Source organism: Heptranchias perlo, chromosome 17 (assembly GCF_035084215.1).
Source record: "Heptranchias perlo isolate sHepPer1 chromosome 17, sHepPer1.hap1, whole genome shotgun sequence".
Lineage (NCBI taxonomy): Eukaryota > Metazoa > Chordata > Chondrichthyes > Hexanchiformes > Hexanchidae > Heptranchias > Heptranchias perlo.
This window is the reverse complement of record NC_090341.1, coordinates 35338673-35361007: the sequence shown is the minus strand read 5'-3', so window position 1 is coordinate 35361007 and position 22335 is coordinate 35338673. Positions and strand designations below refer to the sequence as shown.

General features: G+C 42.2%; 1 protein-coding gene across 2 annotated transcripts in view; it reads left to right on the top strand.

The window, feature by feature from the left end:
- eogt (EGF domain-specific O-linked N-acetylglucosamine (GlcNAc) transferase) overlaps positions 1-21364 on the top strand; it is a 69453-nt gene extending 48089 nt beyond the window's left edge. For both annotated transcript variants that reach the window (XM_067999130.1, XM_067999131.1), the window contains exons 13-16: positions 10805-10860; positions 15755-15874; positions 17907-18009; positions 19441-21364. In XM_067999130.1, coding sequence (XP_067855231.1) covers positions 10805-10860; positions 15755-15874; positions 17907-18009; positions 19441-19587 — 426 coding nt within the window. In that variant the 3' untranslated portion in view covers positions 19588-21364. The remainder of the gene's footprint in view (positions 1-10804; positions 10861-15754; positions 15875-17906; positions 18010-19440) is intronic.
- The last annotated feature ends 971 nt before the right edge of the window (positions 21365-22335 follow it).

The window sequence follows — 22335 nt, the reverse complement described above, 5'->3', positions numbered from 1 at the left end:
ACCTAAAAATGAGGTGCCAACCTGGTGAAGCTACAACACAGGACTACATACATGCTAAACAGCGGAAGCAGCATGCTATAGACAGAGCTAAGCGATTCCACAACCAACGGATCAGATCAAAGCTCTACAGTCCTGCCACATCCAGTCGTGAATGGTGGTGGACAATTAAACAACTAACTGGAGGAGGAGGCTCTGTAAACATCCCCATCCTCAATGATGGCAGAGTCCAGCACATGAGTGCAAAAGGCAAGGCTGAAGTGTTTGCAACCAGAAGTGCCAAGTGGATGATCCATTTCGGCCTCCTCCCGCTATCCCCACTATCACAGAAGCCAGTCTTCAACCAATTCGATTTACTCCACGTGGTATCAAGAAATGGCTGAGTGCACTCTTTACAACAAAGGCTGTGGGCCCTGACAACATCCCGGCTGTAGTGCTGAAGGCTTGTGCTCCAGAACTAGCCGCGCCTCTAGCCAAACTGTTCCAGTACAGCTACAACACTAGCATCTACCCGACAAAGTGGAAAATTGCCCAGGTATGTCCTGTCCACAAAAAGCAGGACAAATCCAATCCAGCCAATTACCGCCCCATCAGTCTACTCTCAATCATCAGCAAAGTGATGGAAGGTGTCGTCGACAGTGCTATCAAGCGGCAGTTACTCACCAATAACCTGCTCACTGATGCTCAGTTTGGGTTCCGCCAGGACCTCTCGGCTCCAGACCTCATTACAGCCTTGGTCCAAACATGGACAAAAGAGCTGAATTCCAGAGGTGAGGTGAGAGCAACTGCCCTTGACATCAAGGCAGCATTTGACAGAGTGTGGCACCAAGTAGCTCTAGTAAAATTGAAGTCAATGGGAATCAGGGGAAAAACTCTCCAGTGGCTGGAGTCATACCTAGCACAAAGGAAGATGGTAGTGGTTGTTGGAGGCCAATCATCTCAGCCGCAGGACATTGCTGCAGGAGTTCCTCAGGGCAGCGTCCTAGGCCTCACCATCTTCAGCTGCTTCATCAATGACCTTCCCTCCATCATAAGGTCAGAAATGGGGATGTTCGCTGATGATTGCACAGTGTTCAGTTCCATTCGCAACCGCTCAGGTAATGAAGCAGTCCGTGTCCACCCGCAGCAAGACCTGAACAACATCCAGGCTTGGGCTGATAAGTGGCAAGTAACATTCGCGCCAGACAAGTGCCAGGTAATAACCATCTCCAACAAGAGCGAGGAGAGCTAACCACCTCCCTTTGACATTCAACGGCATTACCATCGCTGAATCCCCCACCGTCAACATCCTGGGGGTCACCGTTGACCAGAAACTTAACTGAACCAGCTACATAAATACTGTGGCTACAAGAGCAGGTCAGAGGCAGGGGTATTCTGCGGCGAGTGACTCACCTCCTGACTCCCCAAAGCCTTTCCACCATCTACAAGGCACAAGTCAGGAGTGTGATGGAATACTCTCCACTTGCCTGGATGAGTGCAGCTCCAACAACACTCAAGAAGCTCGACACCATCCAGGACAACACAGCCCGCTTGATTGGCATCCCATTCACCACCCTAAACATTTACTCCCTTCACCACCGGCGCACCGTGGCTACAGTGTGTACCATCCACGGGATGCACTGCAGCAACTCCCTAAGGCGGCTTCGACAGCACCTCCCAAACCCGCGACCTCTACCACCGAGATGGACAAGGGCAGCAGGCACATGGGAACAACACCACCTGCACGTTCCCCTCCAAGAAACCATCCCGACTTGGAAATATATCGCCGTTCCTTCATCGTCGCTGGGTCAAAATCCTGGAACTCCCTACCTAACAGCACTAGGAGAACCTTCACCTCACGGACTGCAGCAGTTCAAGAAGGCGGCTCACCACCACCTTCTCAAGGGCAATTAGGGATGGGCAATAAATGCTGGCCTTGCCAGCGACGCCCACATCCCATGAATGAATAAAACAAAACTACAGCACAGAAACAGGCTGTTCAGTCCAACTGGTCTATTCCGGTGTTTATGCCCCACACGAGCCTCCTCCCTCCCTACTTCATCTAACCCTATCAGGATACCCTTCTATTCCTTTCTCCCTTGTGCTTATCTAGCTTCCCCTTAAATGCATCTATGCTATTTGCCTCAACTACTCCTTGTGGTAGCACGTTCCACATTCTTACAACTTTTTGGGTAAATAATTTTCTCCTGAATTCCCTATTGGATTTATTAGCGACTTTTATATTTGTGACCTCTAGTTTTGAACTCCCCCACAAGTGGAAACATTTTCTCTACATCTACCCTATCAAACCCTATCGTTATCTTAAAGACCTCTATCAGGTCGCCCCTCAGCCTTCTCTTTTCTAGAGAAAGGAGTCCCAGTCTGTTCAGCCTTTCCTGTTAAGAATATCTTCTCAGTTCTGGTATCATCCTTGTGAATCTTTTTTGCACCTTCTCCAATGCCTCTGTATTCTTTCTATAATATGCAGACCAGAACTGTGCACCATACTCCAAGTGTGGTCTAACCAGGTTCAACACGAGTTTAATATAACTTCTTTGCTTTTCAACTCTACCCCTCTAGAAATGAACCCTAGTGCTTGATTTGACTTTTTTATGGCCTTATTAACCTGCGTAGCTACTTTTAGTGATTTATGTATCTGTGCCCCCCTATCACGTGTAGACTCTTATTAGCCAAGCAGTATGTATCATAGTATCGTAGTAGGTACAGCACACTACGTGGACATCTATAGCGCAGTCCTAATCAAAGGGTGGGAGTCAGAGAGCATTCCGATCAGATCTTGAGTCAGGCAGGACTCTCCTCTCTCCGCGGCCTTGCTCGTATGTTGTATTGAGCTGTTTGCCGCAGGTATCGGGGAGGTGACAATCCCAGGCAGCGGAGGCTCTCAGGTTAAGGCCTCCTAAGGCCTCCCTGTACATGGACAATGTCAGCATCTTCTGCTCCAATCAGAAGTCGGTCCACATACCGATGGGCATCTGCGACTGTTTCAAGCTGGCCTCGGGGGCCAGAGTGAACCGAAATAAAAGCGAGGCTATGTTCTTTGGTAGGTGGGAGGCCCAGTCCCCTGTCCCCTTCGCTGTCAGGTCCGACTACCTGAAGGTGCTGGTGATCTGGTTCAGGGGGCCCCTGGCCTGTACAAAGAACTGGGAGGAACGGATCGCAAGGCTAAAAAAAAAAGCTTGGTATGTGGGTGGGGCGATCCCTCTCCATAACCGGCAGGAACCTGATGATAAGGTGTGAGGTACTCATGGTGTTGCTCTACATGGCCAGGGCCATTCCCCACAACACCACCGTCACAATCACCTGGGCTATCTTCCACTTTGTCTGGAGGTTCAAGGTAGAACACATCCACAGGGCCACCAATTACAAGACCCCAGACAAAGGGGGGAACAGCTGGACTGTCCCCCCCCCCCCCCCCCCAACCTGTCCCAGGTGAAGTTCCTGAGGAAGAACCCCTCTTTGACCAAAAGGCTGTCAGACAGTGGTCGACATGAAACGTTCTCAGAGTCCTGCAAGGAACTGAGAGGGTGGACTCGATCGGTTTCTTCCCCAATCAGACGGTTGATGCCATTTGGCAGAACGTTTCGTCACTGGAACTGACCAACAGGCACCAGGATGTAGCCTGGATGGTGGTGAGAAAGGCCCTCCCAGTGCGGTCCTTCCAACACGCACAGAACCTCAGCACCACCGCGAGCTGCTCTTGAGGCTGTGGCGGGGAGGAGACCGTCTTCCACCTCCCAATGGGATGCCCCCTTGCGCAGAGGGTGTGGAGAGAGATGCGTTGGTATCTGTCCCGGTTCATCCCAAACAGTTCAGTAACACAGGACGCTGTGCTCTACAGACTGTTCCCCGGGACGCATACAGAGACAGATATCACCTGCGGCTGGAAGACCATCAACTCGGTGAAGGAGGCCCTTTGGTCCGCCCGAAACCTGCTGTTCTTCCAGCTGAAGGAGCTGTCCACGACCGAGTGTTGTCGATTGGCACACTCCAAGGTTCAGGAGTACGTGCTGCGGGACGCACTGAGGCGAGGTGCGACCTATGCAAAAGCACTATGGGGAAAGGCCACCGTATAGGGCCACCCCACCTTGTATTGTATACCATGGGTCATAAGAAATACTGTGTTTGAATTATAATAATGAGGTCGCTTTGTGTAGGATCTGTAGTGTTTTGGTATGAATGTACTGGTTTTGAATTGTAATATTTACATTGACCGTCCTTAAAATTCTGTGAAATAAAGTATATTTTGAAATAATAATAGTAGGTACAGCACAGGAGGAGGCCATTCGGCCCATCATGCCTGTCCGGCTCTTTGAAACGGCTATCCAATTAGTCCCATTTCCCTTCTGTTCTTTCCCCACAGCGCTTACGAGGGCTTGTTGTAGTAGTAGTAGTTGTTGTTGTAATATAAATATAAAATAGTCGCTAATAAATTCAGTAGGGAATTCAGGAGAAACTTCTTTACCCAGTTGGGCCGTATGGCCTGTTTCTGTGCTGTGCTATAGTCTATGTACTATATAATATATATACACACACACACAAGTTGTTGTTATAGTAGTTGTTGTATCATATAAATGCAAGTTGTTGTATAAGAATAGAAAGCAAGGAGAAAAATAGAAAACAGGAGAGAGGGGGAGAAATACAAAGATTAAAACAGAGATTGAAAGAAATAGAATGAAATACAGAAACTGATGCAAAGAAGGGATAGAGAAGTCAACAGAGAGAAAGAAGTAGACAGAAGCAGAGCTGGCCTCTTTGTTCTTCCTACCAAATGCACCACCTCACACTTATCTATATTGAAATTCATTAGCCAATTACAGGCCCATTTTGCAAATTTATTAATGTTTTCTTTCATTTTGACACTTTCTTTGTATTAACTACACTTCCAACTTGGTGTCGTCCGCAAATTTTGGAATTGTATTTCCGATTCCTGAATCCAAATCATTAATATAAATTGTGAACATCAGTAGTCCTAGCACCAATCCCTGTGGAACACCAGTCTGAGTAGCTACCCTTAACCTCTACTCTCTGTTTTCTGTTGAGTAGCCAACTAGTTATCCATTCTGCTACCTGTCCCCTGAGTCCACATGCTCTGACCATAACCATGAGTCTACAATGCGGTACCTTAGCGAAGGCCATTTGAAAATCCAAATATATTACATCTACTGCATTACCCTTGTCTACTCTTTCTGTTACTTCTTCAAAGAATTAAATAAGGTTGGTCAAGCTTGACTTTCCCTTCTGAAATAATGCTTTATTTTCGGTTTCTAGATGTCTTTCTATTACATCTTTGAGTAAAGATTTTATTATCTTTCCTACAACTGACGTTAAGCTAACAGGTCTATAGTTCCCTGGACCTGTTCTATCTCCCTTTTTAAATATAGGAATAACATTAGCTGTCCGCCAGACCTCTGGCACTATTCCTTTTTTTAGTGATTTTTTTGGTATATATATGTAATAGTGTCTCTGCTACCTCCTCCCTAACTTCTTTTAATATTCGCGGATGCAATCCATCCGGACCAGGGGTTTTATCCTCCCTAAGTTTGATTAGTCTATCAATTATCTCCCCCCTTTCTATCTTAAATGTTTTAATATCTTTTTCGATCTCCTCTTCTAATGACCTGGCCACCTTGTTAGTCTCCCTGTAAATACGGAGGCAAAGTAACTAGTCAATATTTCTGCCATTTTGCTGTTGTTACCTGTGTGCATCCCTTAGTGGCCCCTATCCCTATTAGGATTTTTCTTTTGTTATTTATGTGTCTTTAGAATACTTTACTATTTCTTTTTATATTCTTTGATAATTTAATCTCATAGTTCCTCTTTGCTTTCCTAATTTTTTTTTATTTCTTTCCTATCGTCTTCATATTCTGTTTTGTCATCCTCTCTTTTATTGTCTATGTTCTTAGAGTATGCCTTTTTCTTTAGTTTCAATTTTACCCTTATCTTTTTATTCATCCATGGTGTTTCATTATTGGCTAGTTCTTGCTTTTTAGAGGGATATACTTCTCTTGATTGCCATTTTAAATATTATCCACTGCTATTCTATTTTTTTGTCTGTCAAAATTTCTTTCCAGTTTATCTTCCCTAGTTCCATTCTCATCCCCTCAAAATGAGCTTTTTTCCAGTCTATTACTGTGGTCTTTGTCTTATATCTTTCTCAATCATTATTTTAAACCTTATTATGTTATGATCGCTATTGCCACGATGTTCCCCTATGCTTACTTCTCTTATCCATTCTGGTTCATTTCCCACTACTAGATCCAGACGTGATTCCTCTGTTGTTGGGGTTCTCACATACTCGGTGAGAAAGGAGACCTGTACGCACTGTAAAAACTCCATTCCCTTTTCTGCTTTCCCTGTCTCTTCTTGCCAGTTTATTTAGGGGTAGTTGAAATCTCCCATGATTATTATTTGATGATTTTTACTAATTTCATAGATTTGTCTACATATTTCATCCTTCACCTTCTTTCCACTATTAAGTGGTCTGTAGAATATATCTATTAATGTGATCGATCCCTTCTTATCCTTTGTCCCAATCCATATGGATTCTCTTTCTATCTTAATGTTACTTATGTCCCTTTTTTCTAATGTCATTATGGTGTCTCTAATTAATACAGCTACCCCCACCTTCTTCCTTCCCTATCCTTTCTAAATACATTGTGTCCTGCAATATTTAACTGTCAGTCCTGTTTCTTCTTCATGTTTCAGTTATCTCTACCACGTCTGGCTCCTTGCTATGAATTATTGCCTCCAGTTCCCCTGTTTTGTTTCGGATGCTGTGCACATTGCTGTACAGGCAATTTAATTTGTTTTTAGTAATTGTTGCCCTCCCTTTATTTTTAACAATCATTTTGCACTTATGTTCTATAACCGTATTTGTTCCCTGACCGTTTGTGTTACCCTTATTCCTTAACTTGGCTTGACCTTTACTCTCATTTGCTAATTCTTTTTACTTCAGACTTATGTTCTTTTCCCAAGATCACTCCCCCCCCGTCTTACTAATTTAAAGTCCTATTGACAGCCCTATTTATCCTTTCCACTAGGACATTGGTCCCAATCTGGTTCAGGTGGAGCCCATCCCAGCGGTACGGTTCCTTCCTGTCCGAGTACTGGTGCCAGTGTCCCATGAAATGGAACCCTTTTCCCACACTACTCTTTCAGCCATGCATTCACCTTCCTGATCTGCCTATCCCTATGCCAATTAGCATGTGGCTCGCATAGTAATCCTGAGATTACCACCCATGAGGTTCTGCTTTTTAATTTAGTTCCTAGCTTCTGATATTCCCTTATCAGGACCTCCTCCCTTTTCTTCCCTATGTCATCGGTCCCAATATGGACCACCACAACTGGATCTTCCTCCTCCCCTTTGAAGTTCCTTTCCAGTTGCTCCGAGATATCCGTTACATTTACACCAGGTAGGCAACACACCCTCCTGGAATCTCGGTCACGACAGCAGAGGATGCTATCTATCCATCAAATTATCGAATTCCCTATAACTACAACCTTTCTATTCTGCTCTTCCCCCACCTTGGACTGCCTCATGCTCCACGGTGCCATAGTTAGCATTCTGGCTGTCTACCCCGCAGCCTGCATCCTTCTCCTCACAGGTAGCAAGTACATTGTACCTGTTGGATAGGACCAGTGTCTGTGGGACCTCCTTCTCTACCTCCCCTTGGTTCCCCTTACCCCGCTGAGCTATTCGTCAGAGCTAACTTGCACTCCAGCTCAAGGACTCTGAGCTGGAGTGACTCAAGGCAGAGACATTTCCTGCAGATGTGGCAATCTGGGACAGTCTCGCTGTCCACAGACTCCCACATACCACAGTCCCGACACACAACCTGCACGGCCATTTCTAGCTTAGTATTAATTTAATTCTAGAACTACCAGAAACCTTAAGGTCTAAATTGTATTTAGATGGATTTTAGCTTGATTTTAAATTAATTAGTAATTATTTATTTATTTAACTATTTATTTATAGTTAAAGATAGAGTGTGTATTGTAAATTAAAGACTTAGTTTAATTTCTTTGAGTTCTGCCACTCTGCGCTCTGCTGACTTTGACGTCACTTTTTGAGATTTTTCCCTGGGTTGCACTGTTTTTCCGCTCTTTTTAACAGTTTGTTAAGCTTTAAGGCTTTTTAACAAACACTAACCACTAAACTAAATACTTACACTGGCTTACCCGTGGTGCTCCTCTGTGACGTCACTTTGATTTAAAAAAAAAAAAATTTTGCCGCTCAGGTCCACTCTTGCCGCGCTTCTTATTCTCCCAGGTCCGTTCTCACTGCTCCTCATTTTCCCAGGTCCACTCTCGCCGCGCCTCTTTTATTCTCCCTGGTCCGCTCTCGCCGCTCCTCTTGTTCTCCCTGGTCCGTTCTCACTGCTCCTCTTATTCTCCCTGGTCCGTTCTCGCCGCTCCTCTTGTTCTCCCAGGTCCGTTCTCACTGCTCCTCTTATTCTCCCTGGTCCGTTCTCGCCGCTCCTCTTGTTCTCCCTGGTCCGTTCTCACTGCTCCTCTTATTCTCCCTGGTCCGTTCTCGCCGCTCCTCTTTTATTCTCCCTGGTCCGTTCTCGCCGCTCCTCTTGTTCTCCCTGGTCCGTTCTCACTGCTCCTCTTATTCTCCCTGGTCCGTTCTCACCGCTCCTCTTATTCTCCCTGGTCCGCTCTCACCGCTCCTCTTGTTCTCCCTGGTCCGTTCTCACCGCTCCTCTTATTCTCCCTGGTCCGTTCTCACTGCTCCTCTTATTCTCCCTGGTCCGTTCTCACTGCTCCTCTTATTCTCCCTGGTCCGTTCTCGCCGCTCCTCTTGTTCTCCCTGGTCCGTTCTCACTGCTCCTCTTATTCTCCCAGGTCCACTCTCGCCACTCCTCTTATTCTCCCAGGTCCACTCTCGCCACTCCTCTTATTCTCCCAGGTCCACTCTCGCCACTCCTCTTATTCTCCCAGGTCCACTCTCGCCACTCCTCTTATTCTCCCAGGTCCACTCTCGCCGCTCCTCTTATTCTCCCTGGTCCGCTCTCGCCGCTCCTCTTATTCTCCCTGGTCCGCTCTCGCCGCTCCTCTTATTCTCCCAGGTCCGCTCTCACCGCTCCTCTTATTCTCCCAGGTCCGCTCTCACCGCTCCTCTTATTCTCCCTGGTCCGCTCTCGCCGCTCCTCTTATTCTCCCAGGTCCGCTCTCACCGCTCCTCTTATTCTCCCTGGTCCGCTCTCGCCGCTCCTCTTATTCTCCCAGGTCCGCTCTCACCGCTCCTCTTATTCTCCCTGGTCCGCTCTCACCGCTCCTCTTATTCTCCCTGGTCCGCTCTCGCCGCTCCTCTTATTCTCCCTGGTCCGCTCTCGCCGCTCCTCTTATTCTCCCTGGTCCGCTCTCACCGCTCCTCTTGTTCTCCCTGGTCCGCTCTCACCGCTCCTCTTGTTCTCCCAGGTCCGCTCTCACCGCTCCTCTTGTTCTCCCAGGTCCGCTCTCACCGCTCCTCTTATTCTCCCTGGTCCACTCTCACCGCTCCTCTTATTCTCCCTGGTCCGCTCTCACCGCTCCTCTTATTCTCCCTGGTCCGCTCTCACCGCTCCTCTTATTCTCCCTGGTCCGCTCTCACCGCTCCTCTTATTCTCCCTGGTCCGTTCTCGCTGCTCCTCTTTTATTCTCCCAGGTCCGCTCTCACCGTGCCTCGTATGGTGTGGATGTCAGGTGAGTAGAGGAGTGGGCTTGACAGTGATATTGTTCACAGTTAAATAATTTGCTGACTCACATTGCCTAAGTTCGTGAGGACTATTCACATTGGATTGTGGTATCTGTGGAAAAATATCCAGCATGGCTCAAAAGCAAAATACTGTGGATGCTGAAAATCTGAAATAAAAACAGAACATGCTGGAAATACTCAGCAAGTCAGGTAGCATCTGTAGAAAAAGAAACAGAGTTCCCTTTTCCACAGATGCTACCTGACTTGCTGAATATTTCCAGCATTCTGATTTTATCCCAGCATGACTTAATGCCTTAAGGAGAGGAGAGAAGATTTGGAAAAACAAACAAAAAATGTACCCTGGTTTCACAGCTTGCTTTACATCTGTAATATGTTAAAAAATTTTCATCTGCATGCATTTCCTGTAAACTTTTTGTGTTATAAATTCCTGTGTCCACATTTATAATGGAAACAGCCAATGTAAACTTGTCATACTCAGCCTCCTGCCAGTGTTGCCGCTGTAATGCCTTGGTTTTGCATCTTGCAGCTCCCCAGCCTGTACTGCAGAGAAACCTCCACTGTTCCAATCCAACTTTACTTCCTAAGTTGCTGTAAGATTTGCTATTTATCAACAATAATATAAAAGCAAAGTATTATGTAAAAATAAGGATAAAATGTAAGACTTTAAAATAGAGACTGAATTATGCCTGGTCCAATTATCTTCCACCCTCTAACCCCCCTATGCTTGAAGACTACACTTAGTGTTGACTCCCCATGTGCTATGCCAGGGCAATCAACTAGTTATATAACATATATTATAAGTCTTATGTATAATGTGCATTTCCTGTGTACCCCACTTCTGTATTATTTTCCCTGTCACATTTTGTTGATAACACCTCTGTTGTTATAAAACAGCATATCCTCCAACTCACCATGAGCAATGTCACGGGAGATGTGCTAGTTATATAATGATGGCTGTGTTTAATTTTTGAAGACTGCACCGTATTAAATATTTTATTGCTTATAAATTATAGAAAACTTTTTGTTAAATAGTTTTGGAATTGTGTTAAAAGCTCATTTAAAATTAAACTGCTGAATACATAGCAAATATTTTAACTTTGTCCTCAGCTGGTGAAGGCACTGAAGACAGTAACTGTATTTGATGTCAGAGTTGTGGATTACAAGTAAGTGTTAAACATCGTACAACTTGGTGTGGGGGGAGGGGGATTTCCTTCTCAATGAAAAAGGAGAATGTCTGTTTTTCTCTGGAATTAACAACCCACTAAAATTACATTTTCAGAAACTGCACTTTTCAAAGCCATGCTTCTCTGCAATTTTATTAGCACAGCATTAATTACGTAGAAAACAGCGATACCATATCAAAAAGTGGGAATTTCGGTCCCGTGGTATTTATATGTTCTGTGAATTTTTTGGAGGTGGAATTACTTAGTGTGCAGGAACTGCCTCAGATGGCGGTTAATTTTTTTTCTTTTTTTAATGTACTCATAGGAATACCCAACTTTACTTATTGTGCTTTCTGGAAGCTCAGATGCATTAGAAAAACGCAACTAAATGACCAATCAGGAAAGCGCTTGCACGAATGCTGCTGAATTAATTATACAGTCATTGAGCCAACATAAATAGCACTCTGACATCTTGAGAGAGAGAGAGAGAGCACCCATGGCAAATTTATGGCTCAAGATCTGCAGGCCATGAGTGCAGAGGAAAGTGCTCTTTACAGAACGGGGGGGGGGGGGGAAGCCACCAATGCCCAGAGGGTGAAGCAAGCATGGGAGGCCATGACACAAGAGGTCAGTGCAGGGTTCTGTACCAGGAGAGTTTGGAAGGATATCTGGAAAACACCATCAGACTTCAAAAAAAATTAAAGATGAGAAATAAGAGTGAGTGTGAATAAATGTAGCCTGCCATATATGGAGGCTAAAATATACGTAAGTAGTTACTGATGCCAATTAAATTAAGTTACTGGTGTCAGACAAGTTTGCTTAAGTACCTCAGTATACAAATACGTATATGAATTGATCCAGCAGCCTACTGTAAATGCAATACAAAGGGAAGTAGTAAGCATGCTTGAGTTCTGGCATTGCAGAATCAAAAGTGCACAGCACAAAATATTTGCTCATTTAATGCAAATTTATCTTCCTATGGAAAAAAGCCACTTTCAAAGTGCAACTTGGAGGGGGAACTCATCAAGGAAAGCCTCTCACTTCCATCATCTAGAAAGCTGTACATCTGCGGCTGGAGGAGAGGAATATGCTTCAGGTTTTATAAGCCCTGTTAATTGTGCTGTGAAATGTGCCATTTATGTTTCTACAGCAACCACAACATACCTGATTATGTCATCACTACTTCAAACATGCACAAGCTCAGAGATGCATACACAAAGGGTTTTAGTGATTTTCAAGAAAAGGCCCGGGGTGGAAATAGCAGAGGTGGTGACTGGAGAAGGAGTGTTTGCTGTTGACATTGCCATGAGCTCTGTTGTGTCACTTTGTGATTCTACTTCAGAAGCATGAATGGGTATACTGATCACTTACATTCTTGCAGAACACAATTTAAACAGTTGGTACACTGTGATATTGTGCATTAGTTGTTTTCTGCTTAGTGGCTTTGAGCAGTATCAGTGGCATCTACAGGGGAGACCTCAGCAATGCAAGCAGGAAGCATAGTTGGAGTGTTACTCAAAGACATTGCCATTGTGCTGTCGAGGCATTTGTATCCAAAATTTAGGGCACGATAATAGATGGCATCAAATCCAAGATGTAATAATGGCTGGCTTCACTGGATGTTGAGACAGATTCTAAAGAAACAAGAGAGAGATATTCAGAGACCTCATGTAACTGCAGTGCTCTCTACTCAAACCCCCAATGGGCATGCAGCTAGAAGCACAGCAACAAGTGGGAAGCTCTCAAGTCACTGACAACCCCTTGCCTGCAGCTGCCTTTTGTTGCGAGTAAACAACCTGAAAGCAAGCAAGCCCCCGCAATAGGAACAGTATAGGCTATTCCTAGTTCACAGGCATGATCATCTGGATCAGCCACACACATAGGTATGTAGTCAGCTGCAGCACAAGAAGCTCTGCCATGATCTCACAGGAAGCTGCCAAACCTACTCTTTCCTACATTACACGAAGTGGGAGTAATAGCGTAGAAATATGTAAGAAAGCTGGGTTTTGGTATCCTGACAAATATATGACGAGGAACCAGACGAATCCTTAATTCTTTCCTTTAACTCCTTACTAAGGAACCGTCTGAGGTTTTACCTACAAGCGTAGGTCTGGGGACGAATGATGCCTGACTCGGCTCAGCTAACTGTCTTACATCTAACCCAGTACGGATTAAAATTAATTTAATTTACGAACCCTCAATTAAGTTACCCTAAAGCTGCTGAGTGAGTGAATTAACTCTTCCTTGCCAAATCAACAAAGAAGAAGCCAGACCACAAGTCATGCACTAAACACTATTTATTGGCCACAAATCACAATTTAAATTTTAAACTGGGTACACAAATGCTTAATGGACATGTATAAACATAATCAGAGTAATCTAATCGTTGAGTAACAAATCACTAATGGACAATGCTACTTAACAAAATGAGTAGTAAAGATTACACAGGCAATTCAGTGTATTACTGTAAAGCAGCGCCAACGGACGATGATCATTAAATATAGCAGCGCCAGAATCTGAGGTTACACATTGAGGAGATTACTTTTAAGAGTAATTCCTTAGATAGCTGACAAGTTCATAGCTTTGAGCAACCAGTTTGCTTTGAACAGTTTGTCAATCAAATAGTTCAAGACTACATGTGATTAACAATGTTCAGAGCTTACATGGCCCTACCCTCACGAGCGGTGTGGTTGAGTCAATCTTCTTCCTTCCCTGAGTCACGAGCATTAGCTACTGGAGTGTTGAGTCGATGAACCCTTTTGTGGAGGGGTCATCTGTTTCACTTGAATCTACGGTTCCGACTGAACCCACTTTACTTATGAGTGACAATATCTGAGCTGGCTTTACTCTCACTTTTCCCTGATCTCAGACTCTTGTAAAGTTAAGTGACACTTTCCTTTGCCTGAAACTGGCTGGTACAACCTAACAAGGTAACTTGGTATTTTACTCCTCATCTTAATACGCTGTATCTGTAAAGGTACCTTTCTGCATCTGCTAGGTAAAGGTTCATACAGAACAAAGAGAACTTAAGTAGACTAACAGAGAGACTTCTACAAAGACAAAGAGAGAGACAGTGTGCTCTCCCTAGAAAAGAGTCACTGCAGACTGTTTACTACTGCTACTGACTACCGATTGTCTAATACTGATAACCTGAAGCGGACAGAAACCTCTATTTTTATATCTTAATTTAAAGGGAGGTGTCCCTATATACACTTAACCAATCAGAATGACACTGGTGCCAGAAGGTCTTGCCCCCTTCTACCAATCAGAGTCACTGAAGCATGACTTTCCCCCCAGCAAGACTGACTTTGTGTCGCTGATTTTTAGGACCCCGCCCCCCCCTACTGATCTTGCATTTCTCGAGAGCTTTTTTCCACACAGCTGGGGAGAGATGACATCATTATTTTCCATTAGGTGTGAATTAAGTGATTTGAGTTAGGGATAATGGCTTCTCATACTCGTACAGAATGTAGTATAAACATGGTCCTTTCTAGGGTCATTACTTAGGACCTTTTATGGCTTTAATTGCTTTATGGTCTTTAACTCAAAAGATATATACTAATATTAAGTTGAATTTTGTGTATGTTAGCTCTAACACAGAGTAATTTCATCTCTTTAGTTAGGTCTTCCCTCCTTTCCCCACCTACATTATCCTGTCAATTTGGAGGGTGGAGGGGACATAGTCGATGCCATTCTCAAGGGTGTTTCAATTAGTCAATTCCTCCCCTTCCAAAGACGGCACAGCCATACCACAACTGTTAAAACACACACAGTATGGGAAGCCTGTGGGCAAATCTCAGTCAAGATTGCAGTGTGTCTGGTCAGTTGGCCAACTCTAATGTTGTAACTATCTACCAGGCTAAATGTCAATTTGTAGGTTTTCTATATAGTAATACTTCCCTGCTATAATATCTTTCTAGAAAGCTGTATGAGCTTAGTTTAAAAAAATGTTAAAAGTTAAGTGTTGGATTTTTAAATATTCTCAGAAATATAAAGTTTGCACCATTAAATTAGCCAGTGTTCTAAAGTTGCATTGGATTTTTAAAAATTTACTATTAAAAACTTACTATTCCATATTTGTTTTCAGTAGCTTGTTCAATTAAATAAAGTGGAACATGAAATTGACAGATAAAGGGGTAAATTGCTTGAGTGTACTGTGATACAGCTCTTCATTACAGCATCAAATTATATTTTATTTTATTGTATTGTACTTTATGCTTTTCATTCTCCAAAAAAGCCCTGCAATATTATCCATACAGGAATCATGATTTGCTTTTCAATCAGAATTTCTTAAACAAAATTTTTAATGTTTTCTTCAGTTTAACTTCACTTTGCAAGAACAATTTCACACCAAATCTGGTGTCTTATTTATCATTTCATTCACCTTAATCTTCTCAATGAGCATGCAACCTGAAGTATCTGGATGTATATTGAAATTATTTGTCATACACTGAACTGACTACTTTTTCACACAAACCCAAATACAATCAGAACAGTAAATTGTTTTGAAGCTAAATAGTATACCATTATAGAGAAGATTGTGCTGAATAATTATGCAATAAAATCCATAACTTGCTTTATTTTGTTTGAAATTAGTTTTGAAAAGTTCTTCATAATGGTTGGCAATCGATAGTACCTGGTGACATCAAATAAATGCTCACAGTTGGTTAGTGCTTTAAGTATTGGCATTACACATCGGATTACCTTGAGTCAAAATAGTTTCTAAATCTATTTTCTTTCATTGCCTCACTGCATTAAGAAAAGAGAAAGTGAAAAACCGTGAGGGGATGAAAGAGACTAAACGCGCTTTTAGTTGCTGCTTGTCATCTCTGTTAATTAGATTAGATTTTATTGCATAGTGTAGTCTTTACTTTGTCGTCTTTTATTCTTTCAGAGACATTAGATTTTTAGAGCAACTGAAAATAACGCACAATTCGGACATTTTTATCTCCATACACGGAGCTGGACTGACTCACCTGCTTTTTCTACCTGACTGGGCTGTCATTTTTGAATTGTACGTATTTCATTTTAAAAATATTCTTATAAAAGTCTATGCTGCAGTAAAATTTTCATGTGTTAATACAGCTTTTCTGAGTAATGTAATTTAACTGCACTACCTTTTTAACTGGCAGTACCGAACTCTTGTAAATGTATATGTTTTTAAAAAAAGCACTTATGTGATTGAACTGTGTTTACACATAATTACAGTAAAGCAGGTTAGGTTTGCCCAATCTAGTGTCTCCGTCAGATTTTAGCTGCATCTGCTATTTTATTTTTAGCAAAAGATTTGCCCTTTTGTCCCCTTGTTTTTTTGAAGAGAGTGACTCTTGTTGCCACGTTTCAATGAGTGCCAGCAGCACTCTTGTACCTTGCTCATTCTTCAAGTGTGTGCTTACACCAAAGATGTCCAAGCTTTTTGTGTTTGTGGGTCACATAGGTGTATCCCATGGAGCCTTGGGAACCACAGGCAAAGTTTTAATCCATGATGCCATGAGTTTGCATATAATCTCAATTTGTTGATTCTAACAGATCATGGTGTTTTGATTTATCCTATATCCATCAATGAGAAGTCCACAAATCCAACCTTTTTAAACCCCAGCCCCACAAAATTCTAAAAGGGCAAACTAGTAAATAAGAAATATAAACATAAATAGGACCGAGTGCCTGGTCTTTGAGGGTCAAATTGACATGGGTCACAGTTTGGACACTTCTAGCTTAGGCAGTTAATATCAAAGTTATTTAACTGCGAACAGCATTACAACTAAGCTTGATCTTGTGTTCACACCACTGTCCTTACGTGAACACTTCCCAGCAAGTTACTGACTGTGATCAAGACCAGGAATACAGATTTTTTTTTTCTTTTTCTTCTCCATCCCTAGCTTAGGGATGCTGAAGCCCATTGTAGCATCCTAACTGCAACTCCACTTGAGATCATTTAATTCAGCAAAGATCAGGGATCAAACCTGAGATCTACTTGATCTTGTTTACTCAGTATCACATCATAAGTTCCTTTACCCAGTAAACCATTGGAAGATCTTGATCCACACCTGCTAATAAGTATTTGTGTAAATTGGGTGGCACATAGAGGTGCCAAAACAGATAAATCACCTTCCTACAGCAGACAGGAAAATTAGATGGAAAGCCTTTATTTAGCTGTTCTCATGTGGATCCTACCAGATGTCCAAGAGCAGTAATTGGCAATGGCCTGAGAACAGATTGCCTGCTCGCTTACCCTCTGAGTTGTAAAACAATGTACAGCACAAAGTGAGCCAAAAGAAGGGGAAGTAAAAAGGGGGTGGGGAAGTTGAGTACATTTTAAGTTAGAAAATTGCAATGCACATATTAGTTATTTATCATCTACTGCTAAATTTGCTGTTCCCTTGTGAAGCAATGTCTACAGCACTTTTCTTGTATTCCTTCTTTATGTTGTTAAGTCCTTTTAGAATAGAGTCGACCATCTGCAATCAACCTATGTAGAGCAGAGCCTGACTCTGTGTTGGATTCTTTCTTGACCAATACAGACAAAACACTATAACAGGCATTACAGTAATTGTGTGGTGCTTTACCAATGTGTCAGCTTGTTTCATTTGATGGCCCTTTTATATCTGTGTCAGAAGTTTGTGGGTTCAAGCCACATTCCAGGACTTGAGCACAAAATCTAGGCTGATATTTCATGCAATGCTGAAGGTGTGCTGCATTGTTGTAGGTGCCATTTTTTAATGAGACATTAAACCAAGGCTTTATCTGCCTGTTTCGATGGTATGAATGGATGTAAAAAATGTAAAAATTCCTACAACATAATTTAAAGAACAGCAGGGAGTTTATCTGATGTCCTGGCCAATGTTTCTCCCTCAACCACCATCAAATACAGGCTAAATCATCAATTATCTCACAACTTGTTGGACCTAACTACGTGCACATTGCTGCTGCATCTGCCTACATAATAACAGTTACTGCACTTCAAAATAAATTAATTGGTTGTGAAACACTTTGGTACATTTTGAGGATTTGATAAGGTGCTACATAAATGCAAGTTCTTTCTTTAGGTATAACTGTGAAGATGAGCGCTGCTATTTGGATTTGGCTCGACTTCGAGGGATTCATTACATGACTTGGGAGAAAAGTGACAAAGTCATATCTCAGGATAAGGTTTGTGGTAATTTTATTGTCACTTGTGTTCTACAGCCAGGCCTTCAAACCTTATGTAATGAATGAAGCTATTGGGAACAATATATTAAACTGATTGAATTATTATAGCTTTACAAAATTAATTAATCAAAGAATGAAGGAAAAATAAAATAATGTAATCTTAACCAAACCAGAGAAGAGGCAAAGGGGGATATTTTCCTATGTGTATAAAGTTGAAGATAATTTATTTTTCTATATTGTTGTAAAGAACCAATGACAGTTTAGAAAAATACATTTTCTTTAACTGTACACACAGGGGAGAATATTCTGCATTGTTACTGGCTGATACATTGTTTTTTTTCACCTCCCTGGTTGGGAGATGCACCCACTTTGTAACAATATCATTACCATCCTGACTGAGGCTAACTTACACAAAATGGAATTTGAAACTTGCAACCCTCCTTATCTGTATGAAGCAGTGGCACACTGTGTAATGTATTAACCCACTGAGCCATGGGTGCCAGGGGGAGGCTAAGATGCAGCATCTTTAAATGCTTGAAGTTAAGTAATTCTGATTTCCAGAGAGAATGTTTGAACTAGAATGAAATTAGCTCAGAAAAGGAAGAGAAAGAGGGAAGATCAGTGGGAATAGTCCATTGATGCATTTTATTTCCTTTGCAATGTTATGAAATGGTACCCTTTAAAATACCTGGAAAACCCATCCACCCTTTACAATACCTGGAAACACTGAGTTAATTAAGATCCAATTATGTAACTTTCTGCATAGTTTGAATTCCACTTAACTATAATCTCATTTTTAATCTATGGGTCTTCACCTTGTACCATTGACCCTGTTGAATTGCATGACCCACTTGAACAGCCAGCCTAAATGCTAATAGAAAGTGAGGTATGGCTGTGACCTGTTGGTGCTGGTTGTGCTTTGCAGAACCGGGCTAGCATCAACCACAAATCATTTATAAAGTACTCCATTGTCATTGTTTCCAATAGTAAACAGAATAATGTAAACATTAGGACATTGAGTTTAAGGGAGAATATTACTCTATAGGTAGGTACTTACCTCTAGATCATCTCCATTTGTTTAGATTTTTTTAAGTTTCAGTTTTAAAAATGTTTGTTTATAAGACACCTCCATGGATCCCTGTATTTCGCCTGTCCCCTTTTCCAAACAAGACAACATACACATGGGGCAGAGTCTGCTAAATGTATCTCCTTGAAGTCTGTTCACTCCATGACAGTGTGCAGGAAATAAAAAGTGGTTATGAATTATTGGTACAGTTCTTGAAATGAATCCTTGTGTTATTGTCTGACATCTACAGTGAATAACCCTGTCTTCGTCATTATTGCATTAATTTAATTTCCCCACCTCTAGAATTTGACAAAATCTCTTAATTTAATCATTCATCACCTTTCTTTCCAATTTCATTCACCCAGGGACATCATCCAACCCTTGGGGACCATCCTAAGTTTACTAACTACTCTTTTGATGTGACCGAGTTTATGCGACTTGTGCTGTCTGCTGCACAGAAAGTAACACAGCATCCAAGATGGCCGTTTACACACTATCATGATGAACTATGACAACATGTATCTGTAAAAGCTCAATTAATATATCTGTTTAAGTAATACTGTTGAATTTTAAAAGGCTATTGGTCACCTTTTTTAACACTCCTCTAAAGACAAATGAGATTGTCTTTTTAAATGTTACATGCACCATATTAAATGCATCATTGTAAGAAGATTTCCAGGTATGTGGGTGTAATCAAGGCCAGACCAAATGTTTAAAAGTAGACAAGTTCTATAATTGATCCCAAATTAGACTATCATATTATTAGATTATAATTGTAAAACTGTTCATAGTATGCAACAACAACTTGCATTTATGTAGCACCTTTAACGTAGAAAAACGTCTCAAGGAGTTTTACAGAGGTGTAATTGGACAAGAATGGATGTTGAGCGAAAGAAGGAGATATTAGGAGAGATGACAAAAATCTTGATCAGAGATGGGTTTTAGGAAGGGTCTTAAAGGAGCAGAGGAAGGTGGAAAGATGGAAGGATTTAAGGTTGGGAATTCCAGAGAGTGGGAGAAAGCCGCTAAAGGCAGAGCCGTCAGTGATTGGACGAAGTGGTGGTGGGGGAATTTCAAGTGATCATTCAAGAGGAACGGAGAGTTCTGGAGGAGATTACAAAAATTGGGATGAGTAAGGCCATGAAGGGATTTAAATATGAGGATGAGAACTTTAAATTGGAAGTGTTGAGAAACAGGTAGATAATGAAGGTCGGCAAGGAGAGGACTAATGAGTGAGCGGGACTTGATGCAGAATAGCTTACGGGCAGCAGAGGTTTGGGTGAGCTAACGTTTACAGAGCATGGAGGATAGGAGGATGGCCAGGAGAACATTGGAATAATTGAGTCTGGAAGTGACAGACATGGATTAGAATTTCAGCAGCAGATGAGCTGAGGCAGGGGCAGAAGCAGATGATGCTATGGGAGGTGGAAATAATGGTCTTTGATGGAGAGGATATGGGGTCACTGAGTCTGGCTGTGACGGAGATAGAATTGGTGGCAAGGCTACAGAGTTAGTGGCAAGGGCTGAAGATGATTTCTTCAATCTTCCCAATGTTTAGTTTAGCTCAGCTCATCCAAGATTGGATGTTGGACAAGCAGTTTTACAGCACAGAGGCAATGGAGGGGTCAAGAGAGGTGGTGGTGAGTGTTGTCAGTGTACGTGTAGAAGCTGACACCATATCTTTTGGATGAATTTGCAGAAGGGCAGCATGTGGATGAGGATGAGAAAGGGGCTAAGGATATATCTTTGGGGAACTCCAGAGGTAGCGATGTGGGGGTTAGAAGAGAAGCCATTGCTGGATGTGTAAGAATGGAGCCAAGTAAGGGCAGTCCCACTCAACTGGACGTTAGAGGAAAGGTGTTGGAGGAGGATGGTCTGGTCAACCGTATCAAAGGCTGCAGAGAGGTCGAGAAGAGAAAATGCACATTGTCATAGTCACAGAGGATGTCATTTGTGACTTTGAGTAGGGCTGTTTTGTGCTGTGATGGGGGGTGGACCAGTTTGGAGAGATTCCAATATAGAGCTGCAGGAAAGATGGGCACGGATTTGGAATCAGGAACAAGATGAGTTCAGAGAGGGCATGAGAGGAGATAGGAGAGAAACAAGCAGGGGCGGCCCGGGGAGGTTTGGCTTAGTGGGCATGGGGATGGGGGAAGAACAGCAGAGGCAGCTGAATGGACGGTCTTAATCTTAGAGACAAAGAAGTACCATGAATTCCTCGCACTTGTTGGTGACGGTGGAGGGACCGGTGAAAGGGGTTTAATGAAAATCTTGGTAGTGGAGAAAAGAAATGGGATGGGGTGGGAAGGAGGGTGGGGGTCATCTTTGCTCTCCAGGGTGATCCTGGAGTAGTAGACGGTCTTGACAGAGGAGAGTGAGGACTGACAGCGCTTGATGTGATCCAGCCAAAGCTGGTGATGAATGGTTAAACCAGTTGTGCACCAGATACACTCAAGTCTACAGCCTAAATGTGGACAAAAGCTGATCTATGGTAAATACTTTATTCACAACGTAACATAATTTACAATGAGACAGCTCTAAGATTTTAAATATTTATCCAAAACACTACATAGTCAAAGGAAATAGTTAACTGAGCACTAAAATTCTACATGGCATACATTGCTATTTGTGGAAGAATAAGAGATGGCAACCAAACATATCTGTGAATTTTTTCCTACTATTTAAAGTTTGCTACTTCACTGTTCTGGCTTGGAATAGTGAATTTATGGGAATCTTGTTTAGTGATTAGGGTATAGATTCGTTCTTGGACATTGCATTTGATATGGATAATTCATTTTTGTACAGAGTGAAGAGCTGTGGTATAGGACTTATTAAAGATGTGACTCCAGTGTTTTGACATGTACAACACATGACATAGTTAGAGCTGATGAATGCTATAAATTGGAACACTAAATCACCGATGTAGCAGTGCACTGTTCCAACACAGGATCTCCTTTTATGAAAGTAAGAATGTTCAAACAAGCAATGTTTTCTAATTGGAAATAAATGAAAGGAAAACAAGCAAAGTTTCAGTTTAAAGTGATGAAAAACATTTGTTCATTTGTTTGTACATTAAATCTTCAAAGCTTCAAAAGATTAGTCTCTGAGAAACCTGTTTCCAATGATTTTTGTTGATCCTTTGTAATGCTAAGTTTACAAAACAGGTTTCTAAATCTAGTATACTCCAATAGAAGTTGAAAATCTAATTTTGTACTTTTATTGTACATAAGAACCTGAAGAATTGAGTTGATTCTTATACT